This window comes from Heterodontus francisci, chromosome 7 (genome assembly GCF_036365525.1).
Source record: "Heterodontus francisci isolate sHetFra1 chromosome 7, sHetFra1.hap1, whole genome shotgun sequence".
Taxonomy (NCBI): Eukaryota; Metazoa; Chordata; class Chondrichthyes; order Heterodontiformes; family Heterodontidae; genus Heterodontus; species Heterodontus francisci.
In genome coordinates this window covers 114,710,644-114,735,745 of record NC_090377.1, presented here as the reverse complement: position 1 = coordinate 114,735,745, position 25,102 = coordinate 114,710,644, and the positions used below count along the sequence as shown (strand labels likewise).

The window sequence follows — 25,102 nt, the reverse complement described above, 5'->3', positions numbered from 1 at the left end:
CACAAAGCTCAAGACAGCGTCGTCAGTTGAGTTTGTCTACCCCATAATGACCGAGGCACATCGGCCATGAATCATTCTGCCCCAATATGTGCATTGAAGTCACCCAGGATGAATAGCCTTTCACCATTTGGAGTGTTCCTCAGAAGATCAAGCAGTGAATCATAGAAATGTTCTTGGAGATGCTGGCATTCAGAGTTGATGCATTGGTGCACATGATGTTGACTATGCCTCCATTGGATGATAGCTGCAGGGAGTTGAGGCAGTCAGATTGCTACTGGTGGCTCAATTGGCTGTTACCCAATTGGTCACTGCGAAGCCTACACCATGCTCACGGCAGTCTTCAGCAGTCTTGCCAAGCCAGTAGGTGGTGTAATTAGCCTCAAGAAAACAGCCTATGTCAGCTAGTCTGGTTTCTTATAAAGCAGTAAGAGCTACACAAGCTTGGCATCAACCATGGTCTATCTGGGCCCTCTTGTGTACACTTGCTGTGGAATGTGGGTCGTTGTTCATGACAGGGCATTTTACTCACATTCCAACTTCCAAGCTGAAAGGTTACTTTTCTTTGTTTGCTGTGTGGCCTAGGCCTGTTTTTAGGGGATGCAGACTTGCCTGGCATCTGCACCCCACTCTCGACCTCATAGGCTGGTATTCAGAGGAAAGGTGAAAGCCTATACATCTGGGCTGAGACGGTTGCAGAAGTTTCTGGAAAGGTGCTAACTTGAGGGAACACCAACTGCCTAATGGGACTCTACTCCAGATTTTATTGGGTTTACTCCCTTAGCCATTAGCTCTTCTTGTTAATGTTGAACGGCACTGGCCGGCAGAACGCAAATCACCACATTTCAACAGTTAACAATGATGACGACAATCTGAATTTAAATAGTGAGTTTAACATCGTAAAATGTCCCAAGGCACTTCGCAGGAGTGTTATCAAACAAAGTGCAACTCCAAGGCACCTAAGATATTAGGACAGATGAACAAAAGCTAAGTCAAAGAGGTCAGTTTTAAGGAGCAGAGAGAGTTAGGAAGAGAATTCCAAAGCTTAGGGCCTCGTCAGCCGAAGTCAAGGCTGCACATGGTGCGAAATCAAGGATGCTCAAGAGACCAGAATTGTAGGAGCACAAATATGAGGGTTGAAGCGCTGGAGGAGGTTACAGAATTAGGAAGGAGTGAGGTTGCACAGCAACGCGAAAAGGAGGATGAGAATTTTAATATCGGAACATTGCTTAACCAGGAGCCAGTGTTGGCCAGTGAGCACTGGGGTGAATGGTAATTGGGGCTTGGTGCAAGTTAGGACACGGGCAGAGTTTAAGATGCCCTTAAGTTTATGGGACAGTAGAAAGACTGGAGGAAACTGACCAGGGTTATTGCCACTGATCATATTCAAGTGCTTTCAGGGTCCCTACTGGAAAGTGCATGTGCAATGAGGACCCAAAACTCAGCTGACTTGCTTGATGGCGAGACATTTGTCAGGAGGCTGTTTAAGTTCATACATGAAATACAGACATTTGGGTTGGGCCATGGAAATAATCCTTGGCATGCATGAAGCACAATTTCATCCCACATATACCGAAGATAAGTTTAAACAAAAATATTACTGTTTGATTAACAGAAACACATTCAACTGTGTAAAGAAAAAGAGAACTTTAAAAAGGGCTGCACTGCAAAGTGCAATCCCTTTTCAGCTATGGAAGCTGAACTGGGTGACTTTTTTTTGCCAACTGTGTTCCATTTCCTCTTCTCCACCTCCCCTCCTGAAAGGGCTGCTTGTGCTGTTTAGTTGCATGACACTGGTCACCCTCCAATACTTGACCCAAGTAGTCATTCTTCATGTGGGCTGCATGAAAGCAGAGCCTGTCCCTGTCCTCACCCAGCATGCATACAGACACAGTGGATATTTCAAACTTCAGGCTCTTTTTCCTTCCTAGGCCAGGGAATGGAGGACGACTGCAGCTTTCCTGTTCTTGATTTCACAGATCACCTAACTCAGTGCAGAGCAGGAATCAAGTCTGTACAATTCAGTGACATGTGGCCTTTAGCACCCAAGCAAGCCATCAGGATAGCTAACATTACAGTTGTTCACTAAATGCAATATTCTCTCAAATTACACATTGCACTATTGCTGCCCCAAGATCCAACAACCAGACATCAAACCACATGAGATTCATGATTTCTAGCTGTCCATTTTCAAGGAATATGGAACCAATCTAATTGTGGAGGTGGCAGTTTAACTTCAACATGCAAGAGGCAGGATATCCAGTAAGTACCAGTGAGCAAATACCCTGGTATGCATTAGTCTGAAGTGTATATGCAAACAACATATCATAACAGCCCTGTGCTGTCTGAGCTCCAGCAAGGAAGACCTCTTTTCTCAGACAGGAATGTTGAAATTAATTCAACACAAGTACCAAGGTTCAGAATTATCCAGTGACAAACAGCAGCCTCAGCATGACCAACAAAATCACGAGAGTGACTTCACTCTGAATCTCTTCCTGCCATAACAACCAAAGCCCTCACCATTCAGATTGTACATCGAGAAGCGATAGGAAAAGTTTGCGAGATTGGTTTCCTGCCGAAGCGGGGACTTCTTCAGCTCTTCAGGTTTCCCAGTGTCCAGACTCTGAATGGGAAGAGAAAGAAAATGCTATTCTCAATTTCATAAAAAGTATTGTAAAATATTTCAAAAGGATTTGGCACTCAGCTGTGGAAATTGCAATCATTAACATTCATTCCTGAAAAGGGATGACAATTCACACACATACACAAAAATAAATGAATTAATTTGAGTGCCTAGAAGTTCTCATTTCAGCTAAGCCTGTGTTCTTACTCCTGATTATTCAATGATCTCAGTTTTTTTTTTTAAAACTTATTCATGGGATGTGGGCATCGCTGGCTAGGCTAGCATTTATTGCCCATCCCCAATTGCCTTTGAAAAAGTGGTGGTGAGCTGCCTTCTTGAAATGCTGCAGTCCAAGTTGGGTAGATACACCCACAGTGCTGTTAGGAAGCGAGTTCTAGGATTTTGACCCAGCGACAGTGAAGGAACGGCGATATAGTTCCAAGTCAGGATGGTGTGTGACTTGAAGGGGAACTTGCAGGTGGTGGCGTTCCCATGCATTTGCTGCCCTTGTTCTTCTAGTTGGTAGAGGTCGCAGGTTTGGAAGGTGCTGTCTATGGAGCCTTGGTGCGTTGCTGCAGTGTATCTTGTAGATAGTACACACTGCTGCCACTGTGTGTCGGTGGTGGAGGGAGTGAATGTTTGTGGATGGGGTGCCAAGCAAGCGGGCTGCTTTGTCCTGGATGGTGTCGAGCTTCTTCAGTGTTGCTGGTGCGGCACTCATCCAAGCAAGCGGAGAGTATTGCATCACACTCCTGACTTGTGCCTTATAGATATCTTTGGGGAGTCAGGAGGTGATTTACTTGCCGCAGGATTCCTAATCTCCGGCCTGCTCTTGTAGCCACGTTATTTATATGACTACTCCAGTTCAGTTTCTGGTCAATGGTAACCCCTAGGATGTTGATAGTGGGGGATTCAGCAAATGTAATGCCACTGAATGTCAAAGGGAGATGGTTTCATACTCTCTTGTTGGAGATGGTTATTGCCTGGCACCTGTGTGGCACGAATGTAACTTGCCACTTACCAGCCCAAGCCTGGATATTGTCCCAAGTCTTGCTGCATTTCTACACAGACTGCTTCAGTATCTGAGTCGTCGCGAATGGTGCTGAACATTGTGTTATCAGCTAACAGCCCCACTTCTGACCTTATGATTGAAGGAAGGTCATTGATGAAGCAGCTGAAGATGGTTGGACCTAGGACACTACCCGGAGTGCAGTGATGTCCTGAAGCTCAGATGATTGACCTCCAACAACCACAGCCATCTTCCTTTGCGCTAAGTATGACTCCAACCAGCAGAGAGTTTTCCCCGATTCCCACCGACTTCAGTTTTGCTAGGGCTCCTTGATGCCATACTCGGTCAAATGCTACCGTAATGTCAAGGGCAGTCACTGTCACCTCACCCTGGCAGAACCCAAACGGAGCGTCACTGAGCAGGTTATTGCTAAGCAAGTGCTGCTTGATCGCACTGTTGTTGACACCTTCCATCACTTTACTGATGATTGACAGTAGGCTGATGGGGTGGTAATTGGCCGGGTTGGACTTGTCCTGCTTTTTGTGTATAGGACATACCTGGGCAATTTTCCACATTGCCAGGTAGATGCCAGTGTTGTAGCTGTACTGGAACAGCTTGGCTAGGGGTGGTCAAGCTCTGGAGCACAGATCCTCAGTACTATTGTTGGAATATTGTCAGGGCCCTTAGCCTTTGCAGTATCCAGTGCCTTCAGTCGTTTATCATGCAGAGTGAATTGAATTGGCTGAAGTCTGGCATCTGTGATGCTGGGGAATGCAGGAAGAAGCCGAGATGGATCAACTACTCGGCACTTCTGGCTGAAGATTGTTGCAAATGCTTCAGCCTTATCTTTTGCACTGATGTGCTGGGCTCCATCATTAGGATGGAGATATTTGTGGAGCCACCTCCTCCAGTTAGTTGTTTAATTGTCCTCCACCATTCACGCTGGATGTGGCAGGACTGCAGAGCTTAGATCTGATCCGCTGGTTATGGGATCGCTTAGTTCTGTCCATCACATGCTGCTTACACAGTTTGGCATGCAAGTAGTCCTGTTGGAAAGCATGCGAGCAGACAGAGCGATGATAGCAGCAGTCTCAGCTGTGATGGCACTCATATGTGAATAGTCTGCCCACACCCCCTGACTAGTCACAGTTGGGCAAGTTACTGCATGGCTCCCAGTACCCATGGAACTGGAACCCAGTGAGAGTTAGTGATGTTGTTATATCCACAAAAAGGATCAGTCTCGGCACTTCCCCTCCAATAAAGCACGAGGTTGACCCACTACTCTCCATGATGCAATGAGGCCAAACTACAGCAAGACCTATGGGGGAGAAAAGCACTTTTGAAACAATTAAAACCTGCCAGATTTGCTGGTTAATAAGTATGGGTCCCAACTCAAACAGACAGTGCAGGCAGATAAAATAGGTTTCACTAAACATACGCTCTCAATTAAATGATAAAAGCCAGAATGCTGGTAATTGAAAGTAAAAGACAAGAGCGACCAGGAAAGGAGAACAAATATTTCACAGTTTTAGATTTGTTTTTAATGCAAGATTTTTGAAATTACTATAATGGTTACATCAGGACTCCTCCTGAAGTCTCATCTGATATTCTAGTATCCGTGTGTGTAAAGTGATGCTTATAAAAATGGCTAGTTTGTCAGTACTGAATTATTTGGCGACTCTGGTGCTGTCATGGTTAAATATAGTACAACAGAATACCATTAATGACACCTTCCTCCCATGGAATTCAGGGGGAACAGACAGCAGAGAAGAGGATATGGGGAACAGAACAGTTAACTAGAGAGAGCGCTTGCAAGAGTGACAACGTGCAAGGGTGCAAAATAAAAGCGAGGAAGAAATTAGGTTTGATTTGCTGAGAACAGAATGTTGGGCTTTTCCTGTTCCTAAAAAGTAAATTCTTCTATTCTTACTGATTGCTCTTGATATTAAAATTGGAGAATCTCCACAACCACTCGAGTCTGTTTTCCCCTTCCCCAAACCCTCCATTCTTATAACTTTACCATCATTGTCTACAGAGCCTTCAACCAACTAAGTTGTCATCTCAAACTCCCTCTTGAAACATAAATACCAATAGGTACATACACATAGGTGCGTGCATGTATGTATGCATTCATACACATTGCAAGCATGACCATGAAGCACAAAAGCTCAATTATACTTTTTTTTTAAAAAAAGAGATACAGCACTGAAACAGGCCCTTCGGCCCACCGAGTCTGTGCCGACCATCAACCACCCATTTATACTAATCCTACACTAATCCCATATTCCTACCAAACATCCCCACCTGTCCCTATATTTCCCTACCACCTACCTATACTAGGGGCAATTTATAATGGCCAATTTACCTACCAACCTGCAAGTCTTTTGGCTTGTGGGAGGAAACCGGAGCACCCGGAGAAAACCCACGCAGACACGGAGAACTTGCAAACTCCACACAGGCAGTACCCAGAATTGAACCTGGGTCGCTGGAGCTGTGAGGCTGCGATTCTCCTACTGATTGAGAAACATACTTAATGTACGTGCATTTAGCTAAAATTAGAACAAATGATCCTTTAGAAGACATTTCACATCACTGGTATTCTTGGAAGTGGAATTGTGAATACAATTAATGGCCAATTAAGGTGCATTTTAAATGAATAAAATCTTGTGAGCAGACTCTTCACCAGAAACTCCATTTTTGGATTTTCCTTTGGCTCCTGAACTAGCGATCAGCAGCAGCTTCTCCTGCTGGTATTTCCCTCCAAAACAGTGGTGTTGAAATTAACTTGGTACAGTGTAAGGATCAAACAAGAACCTTTTTCCTATGTATCGGGAACTGCCTTTGCACAATGAATCAACAATAGTGAATAGTGCTCTTGAACCACCATTTCCAATAAGATAGACACAACTGGCTAAGTCTCACACATCTACACCTTCCCCCCTAATCACAAGTTGACATCAGATGGTAACATAGGGAAAGAAAACACCTGACCATAAGCAGCTTGAACAGAGTACACAACTAGTTAAAAGTGCTTGTGCCTCTGAGCAATAAAGATAGTCAACAGTCCAGTCACTGCAGATTTTAGAAGCCTTTAACCTCAAGTCAGATTACTCCTACTTACCTGAGTGAGTTTGTCGAGCTCACCGAGCCAGGCACCAAACATTTTATCCAAGTCCTGGTCCTCCTTATCGCTGTCCTCCTCTGCAGCATGGTCCACATCTTCATCTGAGGTCTGATCCATCTGTAACCAAAGGAACCATCATCATACACTAGGCTTATTTAAGCCATTACATTGCAAGGCTGTGTCAATGCAATTTCGTATGTAACTTTCTTAATATAGCCCCACCACCAATAAAAGACCTGTAACCCAAGTCAAACAGCGACAGACTGTACCCACCAGAGCTGCACAGCAGTGTTATACAGCAACAGACCTGTACCCACTTGTACTGCGCTCCAATGTTATGCAGCAACAGAGTGGTACCCACCAGTATGGTATCAATCATGATTATAACTAACAAATGAAGTAGCTGTTTCCAGCCAGTTGGCATGAAAAGGCACCATACCTTATTGCAGTTACCTTATTGAGCTACAGTTCTACAGGCAACCACCCTCAGTTTCATGATAGAACTGAAATGAGTACGGCAGGCTGTTCAACCTCAGGGGGCATCACAGCTAAACCCAATTCAGTTCTCGCCCTCACACCTTTCCAGTAGCAGACAATGGATAGCAATCGGGGGGAAAGAACTTGAGCTGATTCATTTCCGCTCCAGCCCAGGAGGACTGAACCCAATTGTAGCATCTCCTTCCACCCCGGCTCACATCAGCCATATGATCCTGATACCTTCTGTATGGCTCTGTTAAACACTACTTTTAGCAACTGAGCAGAAACCATTATTCTGTTTCCAAAAAAATGTTTCCAATAATAAGTAACTGAAACTTAAGGCATTAACCAATCCAACAGCTGAAACTCATTAATTTGATGTTCCTACCCCAAACTTTTAAACCATTTTGGCAAATGGTACTTGAACTTGGCAAGAAAACATTCCATCTCTGACTGTCACTGCATCAGCCTCCAAAATCATCCTCCATTCTAATGTCTAATCCCGGCAGAGCCCTTTTAAAAGTCGGTGCTGTAGCCAGGGGACAAATCTATTTCAGAAAATGTGGCTGCCCACAGTTGGTGTATTATTGCAACCAAGTCTTCATTGTACGCATGCAGTGAGGTTTTCCATCCAACATCTCAAATTCAAGATGAAAGTTACTGAGGCAGCTGCCTGGGTTGCCTCAATTGTGGCCTGCTTTCAGTAGAAGTTTTGATCCGAGCCAACAAGCATAGCAATAAATGAACAGTATTCTGAAAGTACTGAAAAAACTGCACTTGAAAACAATACTCAACAGTTTCAATTTATTGCATTCAAAAAGGTGCAGTTTGAAGCTGAAAAGGAAATTAAATAATGAGGTCAAGGGGCATGAGCACAGGAACGAACACCTGCTACTTGTGCTTCAGTTGTGGTAACAAGGGCCTGTGATGCTGACCAATAGACCTGAAAATAACTCAAGAGGATCGAGGGGCAAACTAAGCCAGTAGCAGCAAGACACACAGCCCTCATCAGTTCAGATGAGCTTAAAACAAACCACATTACCCTGGGTTTCTGTTTACATTAGTTCATTTTTGGATTTCAACAAAACACTTCACATATCATTTGCACAAACTAAAATACTTGCAGATATGACTCAACAGCAAATTTCAGTCCACAGCTGCAAGAAAACCTTTAGAGCCACCATCACTACTGTGTCGATCCAGTACCATTTCTTCCCTTCCCTGTCCTCAATCCTTCTCACTAAGGAATGGATTGATGCTGGGGTATAGTTCCATGGGGAGCAATCATCCTCTGGTACTCAAGTTTCAATTCATGAACCTACAACAGCAACTTGCATTTACAAATCATAACTAGCCAAATAAAAAAATAGGCATCGATCCAAAGAAAGTGTCATTAGGACAAACAACCCAAAAAAGGTTTTAAGAGGCAACTTAAAGAAGTAGAGGGGTGTAGCAAGGCAGAGAAGGTCACAGCTGAGGGCCTAGACTCTGATTGCACAGCCGCCAATGGTGGGATGAAGGAATACAGTGATGCTTGAGAGTCCAGAATTTGAGCAGTACAGAGAGTTGTTGCACTGGAGGAGGTTAAATAGGGAGGGTCAAGGTAATAAAGGGATTTGAAAACAAGGATGAGAAAGTTAAATTTGAGGCATTGTTGATGGGTTGCAGGGGCAGCTGGGAGCCAATGTAGATCAGCAAGTATAGGGGTGATGGATGAACAGTACAAGGTAGGACATGAACAGCAGGGTTTCTGAGCTCAAATTTATGGAAGATGGAAGGCCAGCCAAGAGACCTCTGGAATAATCGAGGCTGAGTGGGGATTTCAGCAGCAGATAGGCGGAGACAGACGGTGGAAGGGAGAGTAGGTCTTGGTAGAGAGGATATGATGCAGAGGTGTTGAACTGTCTGGTTCAGCCTCAGAACATGACCTGAGAGAGGGATGGAGTTGGCAACTAGGAACTGGAGTCTGTAGCGGGGTCCAAGGACAATGGCTTTCATCGCTACTGTTTAATAATTGGAAGAAATATCCGCGTATTCGATCCTGGATGTTGGACAAACAGTCTGACAACACAGAGGCAGCGGGGCAGAGCTGGGCGGCATCAGAGTACATGTGGAATTTAGACAGTGAGTGTTACCAGACAAACTCACTGTGGGAACATCCGAGCAGACCCAAACACCCACCTTCATCCAATATCCACAGTACACTTTCCAATAGGAGTCACTGGAAAGCATTCAAGAGCAGGAACCCAGGTGGATTTAGTGTTCCATAGTCCAGTCTCTCACTCATGTGAAGTGCAGCAACTGAAAACACAGAACTCAAATTGAACTCTGGATTGAAGTCTTAACTACCAGAGAAGTCTACTAATAACCCAGGTCTGCAATTTTGAAAGAAAAATTGCCGAGAAGATTCAACTGGTTTATAGCGAACCCCGAAAAACTACCTCTCTTGAAACCACTTGGCCCTTTTCCTCTCTATCTTATCTTTTCCTGTGTGCTGTTGAAACAATTTCGGGAATGAATATTGCTCAATAAATAGTTAATCTTCTGTGTTAAACCAATACTGGAAATACTCAACCGGTCTAGCATCATCTGTGGAGAGAAAAGAAAGAGTTAACATTTCAGGCCTGTGACCTTTCATCAGAACTCGCGATCTTCTGATGGAAAGATCACAGGACAAACATTAATTGTTTCTCTTTCTCTGCAGATGATGCCAAACCTGTTGTGTATTTTCAGCATTGGTTTCTATTTAACAGTTGAATCTTAACTGCTCTCTGAATTGGCCTGGCAAGCTCTTCAGTCTTCAGCAGTTCAAGGCGGCAGCCCACCACTATCACCTTCTCAGGGCAACTGGGCATCAGCAATAAGTGTCAGCCAGATCGTGACAATGGATAATAAAAAAAAACAAACATTCTGGTCAAAGAGGCAATGCTCTTGATCCTTTAAACTGTAGAGGCTAGTTTAAAGCTATGTCATGTTATCACAAATGGAGAAGAGATAAACAGCAGCCGGCTGGACTATTGTATGGTAATAAAAACAGATAAAAAAATATGAGGAGATTAGCCTTAGAACCCTGCAGGAACAAGGGGTTCCAACACAAAGGCCATTTTACAACCGGTGAGCTCTCAAAAGAAACATAATCCCAACTTCAGAATGTGAAATAAAAATCTTCAATACTGAAAATGCACAGCAGGAAAGATGGACACTCAAACAGATTAATCATCTATCAATACCAATTCAATGAAAGAGTCCCACTTGAAATGTTAACTTTTCTCCTTTCAGATGCTGCGGACTCCAAGCATACTCTGCATTTAACTAACTTGCTTGAGTATTTTGATGAGTTAACAGAGAGGAATGAGGTGGTGCGCATGGACTTCCAGAAAGCATTTTCAACAGGAATGTCAGCAAAGTAAGAGACCATGGATAGTAGCAGAATGGATACAAGATTGGCTGAGTGACTGAAGATAGAAAATTGGGTTCCCCATTGATCAGTGTTCGGACCCCTGCTTAAATTAGTGACCTAGACCTGGGTGTACAGGGCACAACTTCAAAATTTGCGGATGACACAAAACTTAGAAGTATTGTGAAGTGTGAGGAGGATAGTGATAAACTCGAGAGGACGTAGACAAGCTGGTGGAATGGGTGCACATGTGGTAGATGCAATTTAGTACAGAAAAGTGCGACAAGATTCATTTTGGTAGGAAGAATGAGGAGAGGCAATACTAAATAAGGGTACAACTTTAAAAAGGGGGTGCAGGAGCAGGTGACAGGGCAGGTTAAGACAGCGGTTAATACAACATCTGGGATCCTGGGCTTTATAAATACGTGCACAGAGTACAAAATCAAGGAAGTTATGGTGAACCTTTATAAAACACCAGTTTGACCTCAACTGTGAGTATTGCGTCCAATTCTGAGCACCGCACCTTAGAAAGAATTGGAATGCTTTAGAAGGAATGCAGAAAAGACTCATAAGAACGGTTCCAGGGATGAGGAACTGCAGTTACGTGGATAGGTTGGAGAAGTTGGGGCTTCTCTTTGGAGAAGATTTGATAGAGGTGTTCAAAATCTGGACAGAGTAGATAGGAAGAAACCTTTCCCATTGGTGGATGGGTCGAGAACCAAAGGACACCGAATTAAGGTGAATGGTAAAAGAACCAAAAAGGAGAGAAGAGGCCAGCAGTGAGTGGTTAGGATCTGGAAAGCTGTGCCTGAAAGTGTGGTGGAGGCAGCTTCAATTGGGCCTTCGAAAGAGAATTGGATTATCTGAAACAAAAAAATTTGCAGGACCTTGGGAAAAGGTGGGGGGAGTGGGACTAGCCAAGTTGTTCCTTCAGAGAGCCAGCACTGACATGACAGGCCAAATAGCCTCCTTCTGTGCCGTTACTATTCTATGATTCGAGATCTCCAGAACGGACACTTTTTCCCCTTTATCCTTACTGGAAGTGTGATTAGTTTCCATGGGTGTGTAACAATCAGTCCAATGATCAACCAACTCAAACATTTCACTCAAACAAGAGCAAATTTGAAAAAGAAACTCAGTGCAACTTATCCTTTGGGCGAGAAGTGCGAATTTTAAAAGAAAGCAAGCACAAACAAGGGAGTGATATTCATGACATCCAAACAACCTCTGACTTCAAAGGCAACGAACTGCCAATTCCAAGAGTTCACTGTTAATTCCTTTGAATTCAGCCAACACTGAAGCAAACAGATTCCTTGACAGTGTTTCCCTTCTGAATAAAGGCAGGTGCCATTACACCCAACTCCCCAGGGCACACAGCAGCCCAGTTGCAGATAAAATGCAGGATGTTCTTCAAGTATGCCTTGTGACATGAGAAATCTGCAGGTGTTAAGCAAAAATTAATTCTTGTAGAAGTATAATAGACAGCTTATATTAACCTGTAGACCTCTGCCTGCCAGCTTGCACTGTAGAACTCTGATCTCCATTACTGAAATAGCATCAGATTACTACAGATAATGAACAGTGAGGTACCTGAAGGCAGATGTGACCACAGATTTCTATTAGATTTTTTCTTTTAAATTATACCATTTTATACAAATTCCTAACCATTATTTTGTACACATTTAACCAAGTGCAGGAGGAAGGGTTTTTAATGTATTTTACACTGCTGTATGTTCCTGGCCACAAAATGTCGATAGGTCAGATCACATCATTCCCACTTACACTATAAAACCTCGTCCATTTATAAATCATGCACCATCTGGAGTCCTACTCCACAACCCTTCCCCCTACCTACTCCACACACATCTTTTCTTTAGTTTTAAATTTAAATAAAGGTCAAATGGGGTGCACTTAGGAATGACTTTTCGCATCAATATTGAATTGTGTTAACAAGAATTTCACTATAAAAACCAAAGCAGTCGCTTGTATAGAAAATAATAGACCCCCTATCTAAAATATCCACCATCCAATGTAGCACGAGGATGCAGAGACAACAATCTCAGGCTCAATTACTGGTCTGTGATCACTGCCAGGGCAGTTAAAGCACAACTGACCTTAGCATCAGGGCAAGGGAGTGGGTGGGGGCATGCAGAAAGATAACATGTTCAGGGCTCCCGCTCCTCCTGATTGCTAGGAGAAGGCAATGCCTGGGTGTGTGTGGGACATCAGATGAAAACAGGATCGGGCCCATCTGCGAAGCACGCCACAGTCAAAGTGTGCCAGCATTCATGCCAACACTAACAATGGCCACTTTGGCAAGGAAATGGGGACAGCTAGTGAGTGAAAAACTACATTAGTGTCAATCAAACCATCTGGGGTTTGGGGGGGTGGTGGGGGGGGTGAAAGAGAGAAGAAAGCAGGGACAGGGGTTGGAAACAAGGAACAACACACTGTTGTTAGTAATACAGCTGCAGTTTAAGTAACAGGGTTCAAAGGAGGTCATAAAGAGTGTGCAAAGTAACCCTCTCAACCCAAAGGCCTGTACACATTCCAACTATTCCTTGCATACAAGGGCTTCCTTGAAAGGGTGTGGGATTCTGAGGAAGAGAAGGGTGTTAATAATATAATCCTAAGGAATTATTCATGGAAGCATTCGGGAAAGCTCTTGATGGCACATATGGCCAGTCCGCTCCTGAGTGCATAACGGACATGATACTTTACTGCCACAAGAGGACTGAGCAAGTTCAGTGCCTGTAAAACGAATGTAACATTGATTACTTTGGAATTGCATTGTCATCCAATTCACCCAAGGATACCAGTCATACAGTTGTGATGAAATACTACGCGAGTCTCCTATTATAACACTGTAGTAGCAAGTGTGCAGGACAGCCAGAAACCGCCAAGGGGCTAGTCCCACCACATTCTGCAAAGGTAGCTCCATTAGCAGTGCTAAAAAATCTCATTACAATGCTTCAAACACAGAGCATTGCAATGAGCTGAATGTGACAGAAGGATGCAAATCCATGCCACTAAGATTCAAAACGCTTCCAACTCATTCCCAATACTACTGGTGACCCAACCGTCCCTGATGGTTGGACAAGGTCTGAAAACGACACTTTTAGAGGTCAAGTGGACAGACAACATGGCCACTTAGGTGCTGTTGACTCTTGAGAAGCCTGGCAAAAGATTTATGCTAAAAACAGGGAACCTTGGTGGCCGCAAGCTCTCAAAATCATCGAAATGTAGTAGGATCCCAAATTGTTCTGTAGCAGTCTCATGTACTCCATTCCAAATACTAACCTGCCCCTATTAACTTTGCTGCACAATTGTCAGCCTTCTTTTTTCTGCTGTCCCTTTCTTCTCTCCTTAATTACCTACCCTAAATTCTTCTGTGCCTTAACAAATTTGGAGATTTCTGTTCTGCACACATGAGGCAACTGGCCTGGATTGAGCTACAGGCTTAATAAAAAATAACTTATGAGGGAGGAGATTGAGATGGGTAGAAGAAGTGAGACACCTTGGAGTGCATGTCCACAGGTCCCTGAAGGTGACAGGACAGGTAGATAGAGTGATTAAGGCGGCAGATGGAATGCTTTCCTTTACTGGCCGAGGTATAGACTACAAAAGCAGGGATGCAATGCTGGAACTGTATAAAAAGCTGATCAGCTGGAGTATTGTGTACAGTTCTGGTCACCACATTACAGAAAGGACATAATTGCTCTGGAGAGATTACAGTGGAGATTTACAAGAATGTTACAGCTATGATGAAAGATTGGATCAACTAGGATAAAAGCAAAATACTGCAGATGCTGGAAATCTGAAATAAAAACAAGAAATGCTGGAAATACTCAGCAGGTCTGGCAGCATCTGTGGAAAGAGAAACAGAGTTAACGTTTCAGGTCAGGACCTGAAGTTCTGAAGGGTCACAGACCTGAAACGTTAACTCTGCTTCTCTCTCCACAGATGCTGCCAGACCTGCTGAGTATTTCCAACATTTCTTGTTTGGATCAACTAGGGTTGTTTTCCTTTGAACAGAGGAGGCTGAGGGGCGACTTAATCGAGGTGTTCAAAATTATGAGGCGCCTTCATAGAGCTGACAGGAAGGACTTGTTTCCCCTCGCGGAGAGGTCAATTACCGGGGGCAAAGATTTAAGGTGATTGGTAGAAGGATTAGAGGGGACATGAGGAAAAACTTCTTCACCCAGAGGGTGATGGGTGTCTGGAATTAACTGCCAGGAACTGTGATGGAGGCAGAAACCCTCAATTCTTTGAAAAGGTACCTGGACATGCACCAGAAGTACTGTCACCTGCAAAGCTATGGACCAGGTACTGGAAGGTAGGATTAGATTGGATGGCTAGTTTTTTTGGCCGGCACAGACACGGGCTGAATGGCCTCCTTCTGTGCCATAACTTTTCTATGGTTCTAAGCTGCAGCACAATCTCTGGGTGTCTGATTTACATAAACTGACTAAGGCTTCAATCCCACAGCTCATGACATCATGCACACTCACCTGCAGCTTTGCAGCACACTCCAGATCAACTCTTATAAATCATTAACTGTATAGCCTATCAGACATGAAGCCATTCACAAAAAACAAATTCAGCCTGAACGAGAACATTTATTAAGTGAAGAGATTGCCTCCTTCCTCTGTCCTGTAAACCCATTCCAAAGGGGCTAGTTGTGCTTGGTGCTCTATATTCTGCTCACAGCCAAAGAATGTAAGACAGGAAACTGGAGAGCAGCTTTGGTTAAAGCTCCAGCTTACATCTGTGTCTCTTTTTCTGACATTCAACTTTTCTCTTCACATTCAAAGTTTCACAGAATGGAAAAAGCTGCAGTAAATCTCAAAGCTGGACAAAACTTGCTTTTGACCCAACACTGTGGAAGTGAGCAGAACGGCATGGCACTATGCTTAATGGGAAATTTAGCCAAGTTAGGAATAATAGGAGCAGTTTGCTAAGCTTTACTAGTATGACTTAATTGTTAAGAAACAGCCATAGCAGAATGCAGCTTGCAGCTAATCTAACCCACAACCATCAATCACAAGGTATCAGCAGAACCATGACAAATGTGGGGAGTGAGACCAGAATGTTCGTTGCTGACTCCCTTGCTTCTGCTTTTTTATCTGACTCCTCTGCTCCTGCTTTTTATCTTGTCTGTGTAAAACAATATTATATTAGTAACAAGTATGTATTGAGAATGGAGTGTATTGTTAACCTCAATAACAGATGTACTGCACGTTACCACCTGGTTGAAGTTGAATTGTACTGCACTGATTGGTTAAACAAGGAGGTGTAGCATGAATCTTAATGTATAAACAGTAGTATCTGTATCACAACCTGTCACTTACTCTGGTGGACCCGACAGACTCCGGTGGAGTCAGTGCCGCTGTGTCAGAAGTCGTCCGCCGGCTAATGCGCAAATAAAGTAATTGATTTTACCTACACATCCGACTCGGTATATTTACTGAACCAGACTGAGGGCAAAAAAAACTCAGATTGTCAACACACACCAATATCACTGAAGTCTCGAGATGTTGGTGTTTGCTCCCAAGCCCATTAACTCCATAGCACATGGGTCGAATACTGAGTATAACACTTTAAATGGGGTTACCCACTTTTTCTCCCCCCACACACTGAAGCAGCAAGCCCTGCCAGGTCCGTTCACACCCCTCCCACCCTCTTAAAGTACTAAATTTGTAACACAAGATTGTCTAAGAAGTGAAGCATCACAGTGCTTTTAACTGGCCATCATTAGGCTGATTGTTGAAGTGGTGGAACAGGTCAAGAGTACTTGCTGTGAGCACAAAACATGGAGTCTGACCTTAAACGGAACCCACCCAATAAAATTAGTCAGTTAACAGAACTGACTACCATGCATGTTGATGGAAGACTTGGGATTTTCAATAAACTCAAAGCATTTGTCATGCAGGTGTTCACTCAAGCAGACCGCAGCGATTTTCAAATCGCGAGGATTTTGCTGGTGTTGAAAAGTACAACAGCTTAATAATCCTTGGCAATACTGCAACCAGGATAGTCAAAACTGTTCAGAATTTTTAAAAAAAATGATACTACGATTCTTGAATAAAACTCACCCTGTGCTGGAAGTAGTTTGACTTCACAAAGCTATGCAAGCTCTGATACAAAGAACAAAGAAAATTACAGCACAGGAACAGGCCCTTCGGCCCTCCAAGCCTGCGCCGATCCAAATCCTCTATCTAAACCTGTCGCCTATTTTCTAAGGGTCTGTATCTCTTTACTTCCTGCCCATTCATGTATCTGTCCAGATACATCTTAAAAGACGCTATCGTGCCCGCGTCTACCACCTCCGCTGGCAAAGCGTTCCAGGCACCCACCACCCTCTGCGTAAAGAAATTTCCACGCATATCCTCCCTAAACTTTTCCCCTTTCACTTTGAACTCGTGTCCCCTTGTAATTGAATCCCCCACTCTGGGAAAAAGCTTCTTGCTATCCACTCTGTCTATACCTCTCATGATTTTGTACACCTCAATCAGGTCCCCCCTCAACCTCCGTCTTTCTAATGAAAATAATCCTAATCTACTCAACCTCTCTTCATAGCTAGCGCCCTCCATACCAGGCAACATCCTGGTGAATCTCCTCTGCACCCTCTCCAAAGCATCCACATCCTTTTGGTAATGTGGCGACCAGATTGATGCACAATCATATTAAGAATTCTATTTGATCTAGACTACACGCATATTCTTGTCAGCTGCCTCAGTTGGTGAGATGCACTGCAGTAAGTTTCAACACCCACTTTTCTCAGGAGAGCACTTCAGTGCAGTGCTGTTGAAACGGCTCCTTCTTCAGGAGACATTAAAGAAGGATCATCTTCCTGTGACTAGACTGATAAGGATTTCAAGACACAAATCAACAGTAAAGAGTGTTACTGATCCCATAAAGTGCAGCAGTGCCCACCCAACATTAAACTCAGAATCAGGTGCACTTCACAAGGAACCATGAAGACACTAAACATTGAAAAGGGGCAGGAACAGAGTTTATCACTGATCCTTGTGCAAATATAAACTTCAAAGCGAGAGAGGGTGGAACTGCTTTCTGTTTTGACAGTCCACAAAAGGGATGAGAGCAACAGAATGTCACTATGGGAAGAGAGAGAGGGTCAGACAGTACAGGCAATGAAGAACCCACAAAGAATGAGATACAGTGACAGCATCATGGACTAAGAGAAAGGAGAAAGATCTTAAAATTAGCAAGTCAAAAAGCAAGGTATACGAGCTAGAACACTTACAAGCATTGAGTGCAATCCCTAATTCTCCGAGTTAGCTCATATTGGAGTCTAGCCAATCAGGCGATTAAATCAAGGGGCAATGAGAAAGAGAGAAGAATGTAGACATTGCAACCAAGGCTGATCCTGTCCTTACCAGACATTCACTCCCATGTGCTTTCCAGCAATGGTTACTTTATAACCCTCAAGAGCTCGAACCATGGCTGATTTTTTCACTTTTTAGCTCAGGAATGCCAAGTTCAATTGTGACACTCCTACTATTGCCTCAGCAGAGCATTCAGCTAACTCAGCACAGACCACCTGGTTTCATCTTCCAGAAACAGAAGACCATTACTCGTAACGGTGTTATAGCAGCAATTATTTCCAAACCTCATTTAATGGAATGTTTTGATATTGAATGTATGCCGGGTCCAATATGTACACCATTGCAAAGAGGCCATCAGAATTTAAGCATTGATGCCATGCTTACCACACTCAGCATCCCACTCAAGAATTTCAGACATTTCCACAGCTAAATGTCAGCCTTGGGGATTCTGGTAGCACTCCTCTCAGGCAGCAAGTCATATGTTTAAACCCTATTCCAAGACTCGAGCATGTAACCTTCAGTGCAAAACTAAGCAAGTGCTGCTTTGTTAAAAGTGCCGCTGTCATTTGACGAGAGATGTTCAACAGTCTATTTGCCTGATCAGGTGGGTCTCAAAAGAGAAACGCAGTTCTGTGTCTTAGCCAACATTTATACTCAAAACACAAAAGCAGATTAACTGGTTATTAATTTGCCATTTGAGGGATGTTGCTGTGCACAATTTGTTTGATGCATATGGCTATATAACAATGACTAGATTTCAAAAGTAGTTCGTGGGTTGCAATGTACTTTGCAACAATCTGTGAGCATGATAAGGTACTATATAAATCCAGGCTTCTTCATGCTTACTTTCAGTAGGAATTTTAGTCCAGTTTTTGGCTCAGTTCCAAAAGGAAGAAGCAATTAAATAAAAGGAAACAGTTTATTAAATATGGGTGTGATTGGAAGATAAGGAGTCAGTGCTCAAATTCTGGAAGTCACATTAAAATGATAGATATAGTTGGGAGGTTTTGGAAATAACAGGCTGAAAGGTCAAGTCTTTTACTACCAGACTCATTTTATCTTCAGCTGTAATTGAGAAGCATACATTTGAGATTAGAATTAAAGGGTCACATCTTTGTGGTTTCCTCTGATCTTTCCTTCAAATTATTTTCCTTTTTCAAAAAAGATACAAGAATTGAAGCATATTGCAGCTCTGTGTCCAAACTAAAAATACTTACTGTACTGGAGTACATGCAAGTTAGTGAAAGGACATTACAGTACAAAGCCTAACATACATTTATCCAAAGCAAAATTTATTACACTCAATAAGCTGTCCTAATCAGAGGGAGAAAAGACAGTGACTGGTGTGGAAAGGAGTTGAGCTGCAGTATGCTGACAATACTTGCGTATATGCACACACAGAGGCCGAGCGCCAAACCCTTGTCGATGCATTCACAAAGGGGTATTGAAGAATGGGCCTTAAGCTGAAAATGCAGAAAATACGGAAGTATGGGATTGAAGGTGATTTAGAGCTTTGGATCAGAAATTGGCTAGCTGAAAGAAGACAGAGGGTGGTTGTTGATGGCAAATGTTCATCCTGGAGTTTAGTTACTAGTGGTGTACTGCAAGGATCTGTTTTGGGGCCACTGCTGTTTGTCATTTTTATAAATGACCTGAAAGAGGGTGTAGAAGGCTGGGTGAGTAAATTTGCGGATGACACTAAGGTCGGTGGAGTTGTGGATAGTGCCGAAGGATGTTGTAGGGTACAGAGGGACATAGATAGGATGCAGAGCTGGGCTGAGAGATGGCAAATGGAGTTTAATGCGGAAAAGTGTGAGGTGATTCACTTTGGAAGGAGTAACAGGAATGCAGAGTACTGGGCTAATGGGAAGATTCTTGGTAGTGTAGATGAACAGAGAGATCTTGGTGTCCAGGTACATAAATCCCTGAAAGTTGCTACCCAGGTTAATAGGGCTGTTAAGAAGGCATATGGTGTGTTAGCTTTTATTAGTAGGGGGATCGAGTTTCGGAGCCACGAGGTCATGCTGCAGCTGTACAAAACTCTGGTGAGACCGCACCTGGAGTATTGCGTGCAGTTCTGGTCACCGCATTATAGGAAGGATGTGGAAGCTTTGGAAAGGGTGCAGAGGAGATTTACTAGGATGTTGCCTGGTATGGAGGGAAGGTCTTACGAGGAAAGGCTGAGGGACTTGAGGTTGTTTTCATTACAGAGAAGGAGGAGGCGAGGTGACTTAAGAGACATATAAGATAATCAGAGGGTTAGATAGGGTGGATAGTGAGAGTCATTTTCCTTGGATGGTGATGGCAAACAGGAGGGGACATAGCTTTAAGTTGATGGGTGATAGATATAGGACAGATGTTAGAGGTAGCTTCTTTACTCAGAGAGTAGTAGGGGCGTGGAACGCCCTGCCTGCAACAGTAGTAGACTCGCCAACTTTAAGGGCATTTAAGTGGTCATTGGATAGACATATGGATGAAAATGGAATAGTGTAGGTCAGATGGTTTCACAGGTCGGCGCAACATCGAGGGCCGAAGGGCCTGTACTGCGCTGTAATGTTCTAATTCTAAACATCCGGAAGACAAAGGTCCTCTACAAGCCTGCTCCTGTAGTGCAACACTGCCCCCTGACTATCAAGATCCACGGAGAACCACTGGACAATGTGGTTCACTTCTCATACCTTGGCAGCCTCCTCGCAGCAAGGGCAGACATTGATGAAACTCAGCATTTCCTCCAGTGTGCCAGCGCCACTCTGAGGAAGTGTGTTTGACGACAAAGACCTCAAACCTGGCACCAAGCTCATGGTCTACAGGGCCGCAGTGTTAGCTGCCCTCCTGAATGCGTCGGAAACTTGGGCACCATACAGCAAACATCTCAAAGCCCTGGAGATAGATCAGTGGTGACTCCGCACGATCGTGCAAATTCAGTGGCAGGACAGGCGTTCCAATAACAGCGTCCTCTCAGGCCAACATTCCCAGTATCGAGACACTGGTCATGGCAAGTCAGTTACGCTGGGCGGGCCACAGCATCCGCATGCCTGCCAAGACTCCCAAAACAAGATTTCTACTCAGAGCTCATACACGGCAAGTAGTTACCAGGAGAGCAGGGGAAACACTACAAGGATGTCCTTAAAGCCTCCCTGAAAAAATGACATCTCCACTAACTCATGGGAATCTCTTGCCCGAGACCACCCAAAACGGAGAAGAAGCATTCACAAAGATGCCAGCCAGTTTGAACAATGTAGACATGCCTAGGCAGCGATCAAACACAAAAAGCGGAAGGAACATTCGGAATTTTGAGCATCCCTTTCACTCGCCTCACCAAATACCATTTGTCCCACCTGTGGCAGAGCGTGCGGATCCAGAATTAGACTATTCAGTCACCTAAGGACCCACAACCCTGGAGTGGAAGTAATCCTTGTTCCCGAGGGACTGCATAAGAAGAGGAGATGAAGTCTAAAAGACAAGGTGGTCCCTCATTCAATCATAGCGTGAGCAAGCGGATTGTAGCCAGGATGGCAGTAGGGGTGCTAAAATTGCCACCAGAATCAATGGGATAAGACCAGGGAGAGGAACAAAAGAGAATAGCTAGGGAAATCATCCAGAATTCCTGCTCTCGACAACAATTGGCCAACACCTGCTGAAAATTGTACATGCTCATGGCCACTGGACAAGGACAGGATTGAGCTATGACATCCACAGCTGGATAACCAGGTGCCATGTTCATGGATAAATAGCCACTTTGTTAAGGTAATATGGAGGGTTCCCAATGTCCATGGAACCAATTCCCAACATAGCTGACGCCTTTAGGAGAGAACAGGGATAGAAAAAAAACACAAAAAAGCGTTGCAATTTAAATTTTCAAATATATGAAACATCATTTATGACAAACAGTACAGAGTACTAGAAGGCATTTAATCAAAATGTTCTTGGAATTCACAAGGGTGTGATTGAGAAGAAACTTCTACGATTACATTTAAACAATGGTGCAGAATCGCTTCTGAAGTTAAAAAGGTTAAAAAGATATGTCAAATTGAAACTTTGGTGACCGCAGCTTAGGTTAAATAAAGTTGTTTGGAGATGAAGGTACAGTGACTGTGTTACAGAGCAGTAAGGGTGATGGGATGTTCACAGGTGAATCCCTGAAGATAGACCCAGTCTCTTCATAATATAAAATAAAAACAAGAAATGCTGGAATCACTCAGCAGGTCTGGCAGCATCTGTGGAAAGAGAAGCAGAGTTAACGTTTCGGGTCAGTGACCCTTCATCGGAACAGCATCCGCAGTATTTTGCTTTTATCCCAGTCTCTTCATGCTGCTTGTGGTGTGCTAAGTGAATGCAAGGAGCTTAGTCACAAGAACTTGGTTTTAAAAACAGTTGACAGCCTCCAACTCTTTGTTAAGAATGGTACACGGCCCAGGGAGGGGTTGCAAAAAACAAAAACACATTTCAAGGTAAAAAAATCTTTAGCTTTAGTTCAGTAGTGGCACTCCTACCTCCAAGTCAGAGGTTGAAGGTTCAAGCCCAGCTCCAGAATTTGACCACATAATTTTAAATGACTAATGGAATACTGCACTGTCAGAGGTGCTGTCTTTTGGATAAGACGTTAAGCTGAGGCTCTGTCTGCTCTCAGGATGAGAAAAAGATGCCAGGGAATTAATCTAAGAGCAGGGGTATTCTCCCAGTGCCTGGACCAATACTTATCCTCCAACCAATATCACAAAAACAGATTAACTGGTCATTGACTGCACTACCCTTTGTAAGACCCTGCTGTGCTCAAATTGGCATGTGAATTTTCCAAAAGACAACGTGATTGCGTGACAGAAGTACCTTATTGGCTGTGAAGCACCTTGGGATGTCCTGAAGATGTGAAAGGCACTATACCAATGCAAATTCTCGTTTATTTTTTTAAAAAGACAAATGCAGAAAAGAGGATCTAATTTCCTCTTCTATTTCCAATGAAGAAACATGTTACAAATTTCCATAAAAGTTTGTGTCCTTGAACTGAGCAACGAGGGAGAAGCAGCAAAGCAGTGAGAAGGTACTCATCACAAGGCACAGGCCCTGCTAACTCTACAGTCTCAAACAGAAGCATGCTCAACCTAAACCAACTGCCAGTTGCCTGGCCCTGTGTCAGCTGTCAAGCATAAATCAGTGCTTGTATCATAACCAGCCAAGCCAGCACACAAGCCTTTTGTTCTTGCACATGATTGTCTGTTTCAACCAACATTTGGGTCCAGATAACTAAATCAACTGCCAGCACGACGACAGAGGCGTAGAGTTATACAGCACAGAAGCAGGCCCTTCGGCCCGTGCCGGCCATCAAACCCATCTATTCTAATCCCATTTTCCAGCACTTGGTCCATAGCCTCGGATGCTATGGCATTTCAAGTGCTCATCTCAATACTTAAATGTTGTGAGGGTTCCTGCCTTTACCATCCCTTTAGGCAGTGTGTTACAGATTCTAACCACCCTCTGGGTGAAAAAATGTTTCCTCAAATCCCCTCTAAACCTCCTGCCCCTTGTCTTAAATCAATGCCCCCTGGTTATTGACACCTCGGCTAAGGGGAAAAGTTTCTTCCTATCTATGCCCTCAATTTTGTATACCTCAATCAGGTCCCCCCTCAGCCTGCTCTGCTCTGAGGAAAATAACCCTAGCCTATCCAATCGCTCTTCATAGCGGAAATGCTCCAGCCCAGACAACATCCTGGTGAATTTCCTCTGCACCCTCTCCCGTGCAATCACATCCTTCCTATATTGTGGCGACCAGAACTGTACACAGTACTCCAGCTGTGGCCTAACTAGTGTTTTATACAGCTCCATCACAACCTCCCTGCTCTTATATTCCATGCCTTGGCTAATAAAGGCAAGTATCACACATACCTTCCTAACCACCTTGTCTACCTGTGATGCTGCCTTTCAGTGGTCTATGGACAAGTACACCAAGGTCTCTCTGACCCTCTGTACTTCCTAAGGTCCTACCATCCATTGTATATTCCCTTGCCTTGTTAGTCCTCCCAAAATGCATCACCTCACTTCTCAGGATTAAATTCCATTTGCCACTGCTCCACCCATCTTACCAGCCCATCTAGATCATCCTGTAATCTAAAGGCTTTCCTCCTCACTTTTTACGACACCAACAATTTTCGTGTCATTTGTGACCTTACTGATCATATCTCCTATATTCATGCCTAAAATCATTAATATACACTACAAACAGCAAGGGTCCCAGCGGCACACTACTGGTTACAGGCTTCCAATCCCAAAAACAACCCTCAACCATGACCCTTCGTCTCTTGCCACTAAGCCAATTCTGGATCCAAAACGATGATCTTGCTTTGAACATTTCTAAATCAGGGGTAGGTCAGAAGGCAGGTTTGAGGGGGTGGGGGGGGGAGGTGCCTGCTAAGGACGTAGGATGATTACAGAGCAAAATCATTCCACACTTGCACTTACACACAGCAGGCTCCTCACACAATGCAGCACGTTAATAACTTGGCAGGGGCTCAAATGTCCACTAACTAGAAGCTTATGAGAGTTTGGAAGGGGATATGGAGATTTCACATGACTGCACGGGTACTGTCTTTCACTCCGTGAGCTAGTCAATTCAGCCAATCAGCTCAACCATCCAGCCTCAGATGATTTTACAATAGACTTTTTCAGATATATTAAAGACATTCAATGCGGTCAGAGATCTTCCAAAAGTAATAAGAAAAACTTACAGCAATTGAAATGCTGCAACAAATCAAAGTAATCCAGTATTAATGTATTAGTTTATTACAGTTACATGGTTTTTTGTTGCCATTTTCATCCTGCCCTTTCCTGAAGGCACTGACTGCTGTTGGGAAACAGTTCTGGATTGCTGACAGTATTCCCAGCACCTCATCTTCCTTTAGAATCTAAACACCATGCAAGTATCATGCATGCCAAATGTTAGTACCTCAACACTTCCTATTGGGGACAACCACTTTTTCAAAAAAAAAAAATCAACCAGGGTTTTTGCTCCTGATGTCTATCAAGGGACCCTTGCTGAAAGGCACATTAGTGTGGACATTGGGTGAAGTCAGGATTGGGTTGGATTGTGAACACTTCCGTGGTCTAATACCCTGCCAACAGTCACTGCATAAGC

General features: G+C 43.8%; 1 protein-coding gene across 7 annotated transcripts in view; it reads right to left on the bottom strand.

The window, feature by feature from the left end:
* LOC137372246 (ras-associated and pleckstrin homology domains-containing protein 1-like) overlaps window positions 1-25,102 on the bottom strand; it is a 212,032-nt gene that overhangs the window by 98,980 nt on the left and 87,950 nt on the right. For 4 of the 7 annotated variants that reach the window (XM_068035920.1, XM_068035924.1, XM_068035922.1 and 1 more), the window contains exons 2-3: window positions 6,751-6,870; window positions 2,518-2,620 (exon numbers count right to left, since the gene is read on the bottom strand). In XM_068035920.1, the coding sequence (XP_067892021.1) occupies window positions 2,518-2,620; window positions 6,751-6,870 (223 nt within the window). Of the gene's footprint in view, window positions 1-2,517; window positions 2,621-6,750; window positions 6,871-9,411; window positions 9,497-25,102 lie in introns of those variants that run through there. The other 3 variants (XM_068035919.1, XM_068035925.1, XM_068035926.1) reach the window with 1 other exon arrangement.